The 5570-nt window shown below is 31.0% G+C and overlaps 1 protein-coding gene across 1 annotated transcript; it reads left to right on the top strand.

The window, feature by feature from the left end:
* Nucleotides 1-2621: 2621 nt before the first annotated feature.
* Nucleotides 2622-5340, top strand: LOC113850268. The gene has a single exon (XM_027480732.1). The coding sequence runs from the start codon at nt 2922-2924 to the stop codon at nt 4449-4451; it is 1530 nt and encodes a 509-aa protein (XP_027336533.1). The 5' UTR covers nt 2622-2921; the 3' UTR covers nt 4452-5340.
* Nucleotides 5341-5570: the final 230 nt, after the last annotated feature.

The following is a 5570-nucleotide window of genomic DNA, read 5'->3' as shown; positions in this document are numbered from 1 at the left end:
CTCCGCTAGCTAAGAAAATGTATTTATTATAGAATAAAATAATTAATTATTTTGTTAGAATTATTTGGTGAATTTTATAATTCATTATATTCAACTTTAAGGTCATTTAACTGATGTAAATGCTTTATTAATTTTTATATGGAAAAAATATTAATAAAAAACAATTAATATTGTCTTAAGTTTCTATTAGACAGATAAATAAAAATATATATTATTATTTCTTTGGATAGATAAATAGAAATAAAAAATAGTATATAAATACTTATTTTACTTTTTATAAACAATAAATTCTTTTAAAAAATAATATATTTTGGTTAAAAATTTAAAGTACTCACTAACAAAATCGTTTTATAAAATATGATTTTAAGTACATTTAGATTATTAATTAAAATAGTTACGAAAATTAATACACAATCGTAACCTTAAAGGTATTTCTTTTTATTAGGGTACTCCATTAATTAAATATGAAATACTTTTTAAAATGTCGGTATCCCCTAACTTACACAGATGATAAAATTAAACATGAAGAATTATTCAAAAATCTGTCAATTATTCACAGAAAAAATATTTATAAAGCAAATAAAATCCTATTATAAAGGAGGCTCAAAATTAAAGCATAACAAATCCAAAAATAAAAAATATTATATTACTAAAATAAGAAAATTTATGATAATTGCAAATTATTAGAAAAATATAAATTAATAAAATAAAAAATTAATACAATTATAAATTAGAAATATGTAGATAAAAATTAAATCTCAAATTAAAAAATAATTCAATTTAAAATAAGATAATTTAATTTACATCACAGTTGAAATAATATTATAAATAAAATAGTAGCTTGTATTATAAATAAAATAACTATTTCATAAGTAAATAAAAATATTTAATTAAAAATTAAATGCTCTTAATTAATTTTTTGTGAGCATTAATTAAAAAACTATCTATTTAATTTTCTTTATGGCAATTGCTAACCAATATCTATGACATTGGTTAAAAATTAAATTAAAAGTTATAAAAAAGTATAATTAATATTTTTTAAAAGAAAAAAATTTACTTTCAAAATTTTAACTAGTGCTTAAAACTGATTAATGACACATTTTGTTATGAAAAGTGTTAGTTTCAGTTTTGAGAATCGAGTTTAAATATTTTATTTTAAAAAAATATTTATTATATTTATAATTTTAATGTAATAAATATATTTTTTACTAATAAAATGTTACTACTCTTAAGTTCTAAAATTTAGTCATGAAGAATTTGGTTAATAATTTTTTTATGTAATCTATTTTTCGGTCTTATAAAAAAATTATCAATATTAATTTAAAATCAAATACTTAACACCTGTTAAACTACTTTACCACTGTTACTCAGGTTTGTCATAAAAAAAAGGTGCACCGAGATAACTATAGATCATGACTACAAATTCTACTTTGTGCACAACCTTAGGGATATCTCACATCCTCAGCATTAACCATTGCACAAACGTTTTTCTGTTAATTCACAAATCTAACATTCTTAACACATTATTAATATTATACAATACGTCACATATACAGATGTTGGACACAATTTTGTACCTAAATTATATTGACTTGTGTGTTAGAATGTTTAATTATTACCTTATTTTCATAGCTCACGCATCCTCAACTATTATTTTTAAATGTATGAATTGTTAATTTTTTTTTTAGTTTTTTTAATTATAAATTTGATGTTAACAAATCATTCATTTATTATTTATATAAGTAGATATATTCATTCATTTAACATATAAATTATTAAATTAATTATTTAATGTTGTAAATAATTTCATAATGCAACATATGTTTACAATATATAATTTTTTTATTAATTTTTATAAATTATATATATATATATATATATATATATAACTGGATGAGGTATTTCTTTAAATGTTGTAAATTTATACCAAGAAATTATAATAAATTTTTAAGAATAAAATTAAAGAAAAAAATTGTGATACGAACGAGAAAAAATATTTAAGTAAAAATGTAGTATCCTAAATTTTAGTTAAAATTCATTTCGTCTTAGTGACACTGAAAAAATTCAGAAAAAAGAGGGGGTATAAAAATAGGTACTTTTCAGCTTAAAAATAAAGAAATAATGCATTGACCAAACAATAATATTCTAATTTACAAGATATGATGTGCCTGTGCATGTAACCTGTATAGGGACGTGAAAATAACACTTGCCTGCTCGTTAATGCTCACTTGGCGCTGCCATTCCGCAAACTGACAGTTCAGGGTTTCTCAAAAACCATCAACGGCTCAATGATTTTATATTTATATATTCAAAAATAAAACTAATCTAATATAGAAAATTTTAATGAAATAAATATAAAAAAATAAATATATTATTAATATTAAATATTATACTTTTAAATAAAAATTAGTATTTTTTAATAGGTTAATAAAATTACAATTTTTTTAAAGAAAGTCAAAATGGCATTGTTGTAATTAAGGGCAACCGTGGACCCACGGCATCGTTATCTATGCAGTTCCTTCTTCCGCGTAAATTAACCGGCTATTCCGGTCACCACTGAGCACCACGCCGCGTTCATCTTATTTTTATCACCTGCAACAGACTCACACTGATGCATCCAAAACCCACCGAGTGATGGACTCGTTCTTCGTTTTCTTCTTCTTCGCTACTATTCCATAGAAATATCCCTCTATTCTCAAATCAACTAAAGCCATGAATTCCCGTTTTGCCCTTCACCACTCTCTCTATTTCCAGATCCCTACCCTCACGAAAACACCTTCGCTCATTGGCGCCAACCATACCTCCGCTCGCTTCTGCTCCCGATAAATAAAAACACACCCAAAAGCAACTTTTTTTATAATTTAATTAATTTTTGTTTTCTATTTTTTTTTGTAAAAAACAAAGGTGCACCATCGGTTTCCATGGACCCTGCCGCTGGCAAGCCTGGCTTTCTCAGGAACGTTATGGTACGGTTACTTCTCTTTGGCGTTCTCATCGTAATCATACGGTTCGCTTACATCATCACCATTGCCGGCGAGTCATGCAACGTCGGCGACTTCTGCTTCTTCTCTATACCGGAGACGCTGAATCTCGCCATCGCCGGCGCCGGAACAGCGGCTCTTGCCGCCCGCGTATCGTCCGTCTCCGACGCGGCAGCTCCGGAGATGTACGCAAGTAAGGACTGGATCAACGGGGTGCAATTCTACTCGTCCGTGTTCCATGACCTGATCGCCGGCGGCTTCCTCTCGCCGGAATCCAGGTCGCTCTGCGTGGAGACGCCGACCGGACGCGACGTCCTCGCGCTGAAGGAGATCGGCATTGCGGACGCCGTCGGGATCTCGAAGAAGGCGGCGAGGCCGCTGGTGAAAGCCGGCGAGGCTCGCCGGATTCCGTTTGGGAACAGCACGTTCGACTTCGTGTTCGCCGGCGACGGTGCGCTGGAGAAATCGCCGTGGCCGTCGGAATTCGCCGCGGAAATTGCGCGAACGCTCAAACCCGAAGGGTTTGCCGCGTTCCATGTAAAGGCCAATGACTCTTACAGTTTCAATTCATTCGTTGATTTGTTCAAATTTTGTTGCAGAGTGGTGAAATTGAATGAAATAGTAGGGTTTGATTCATCAATGCCTCACATTAAAGAAATCGTTGTGAAGAAAGAGGGTAATGGAATTACTATAGATTCTGATTCTGATGCTTATTCCAATGGAAAATGCTCTGTTCCTGGGTATAAACAAGAATTGGTTAGAAATACAGAGGGTTTGATTGAAGAGGAGCCACTGAAGCCATGGATTACTCTAAAGAAAAACGTGAAGAACATAAAGTACCTTCCTTCTATGGTTGATATAAGCTTTAAGAATAGGTATGTGTATGTTGATGTTGGAGCTAGAAGCTATGGTTCTAGTATTGGAAGTTGGTTTAGGAAACAGTACCCGAAACAGAACAAGACCTTTCATGTGTATGCAATTGAAGCTGATAAAACGTTTCATCAGGAATATGGGCTGAAAAAAGGGGTAACTTTGTTGCCTTATGCTGCATGGGTGAGGAATGAGTCTTTGGTGTTTGAGATTAACCGTGACCCCGGGGAGAAGGTTCAAGGTAAGGGCAGAGGAATGGGGAGGATTCAGCCTTTGCAATCTAAGGGTGGTTTTGGTGGTGAGATTGAGAAGATTCCAGGGTTTGATTTTGCTAACTGGTTGAAGAACACATTTTCTAAGAATGATTTTGTTGTGATGAAGATGGATGTGGAGGGTACTGAGTTTGATTTGATTCCTAGGTTGTTTGAAACTGGCGCTATCTGCTTGGTGGATGAGATTTTTCTTGAGTGTCATTACAATAGGTGGCAGAGGTGTTGCCCTGGACAGAGGAGTCCTAAGTATGAGAAAACATATGAACAATGCTTGCAGCTTTTTACCTCTCTCAGACAAAGTGGGGTTCTTGTTCATCAATGGTGGTAATTGGTGATTGTATGATGGGTTAAATCCTATACATTTTCTCTGTATCATTCTTGTTTTCCTTCAACCTTCTGCATGTTTCCTCACAGTTTTCTTTACTTTTTTTAGCCAATAGGGAAGAGAAAGAGAGTCCTTTGTTTTTTAAATTTCTTTACTTGTAACAGTTGCAACTGAAATGAAAATCATCCCTTTACAACAATTGTATTTGTTACACATCTCTTTTTTTAATTTGTGTAGATACAGCACTGAGAGGAATTTGACTGTTTCTTTTGTAAGCTTGTTAAATTAGTTCCACAGCACTGAGTAATAAAAGTATTAGGGATATTTGGTCAAAAGGTTCTTAAAGTGGGATTGGGTTTTCCATGTTTATAAATGGACAATAGTGTTTATTAAAAAAATATATTTCTTATAGTTTTATATTTTTAATGTCATAAAAAAATTTTAATAAATTTTTTATTATTTTAAAACATAAAATCAGCCATAAAAATTGAAGTGAATAAAAACAATTGGAAATGATAACCAAAGAGACTGAACTAAAATCCTGCTAAGCCTTTTTTTTGGCTGCCTTTCTGAAACTAGGCTTGTTAATAATTAGTAAAGCGAAAGCAGTTTATCATTAATTAGAGCAGCCATGTGACAATGTACAAGTGGGATCTATTTTCAGCTATGTGGTGTGGTTGTTAAAATGTGGTTTTCTTCATGAGTTTCTCTCTGCATTGGAAAGCTAATAATGAGCTTTGTACATACAACGAAACATGCAAAAAAGTAAAATTTGAGACTAACACTTAATTTTTAATCTGCCACTTCACGTATTCGGAGATAATTCTCTCTTTTCAGGGTAGTAGTGTGAAAATGATTGAGAAAATAAAAATAAAAATTGAAAATGTGATAAATAATGTAATAAAAAAAAGAGAAGATAAAAAATAAATATTCCAAAAATGTGTTAAAATACATAAAAAAAAATTCCTTTTAAAGGATTGCTTCTTAGTTCTACTGATAATTAGAAGAGGATCGTATAAAAGTGTACTTTCAGGTTCAGATCTCTCTTTAATGCAGGTAATTCCAATAGTCTAAATTTTACCCATAATATTTACACGTCCCATTAAAAGAATTATAAGGTTG

Source organism: Abrus precatorius, unplaced genomic scaffold (genome assembly GCF_003935025.1).
Source record: "Abrus precatorius isolate BTA unplaced genomic scaffold, Abrus_2018 Scaffold9, whole genome shotgun sequence".
NCBI lineage: Eukaryota > Viridiplantae > Streptophyta > Magnoliopsida > Fabales > Fabaceae > Abrus > Abrus precatorius.
This window is presented reverse-complemented; position numbering and strand designations above follow the sequence as displayed.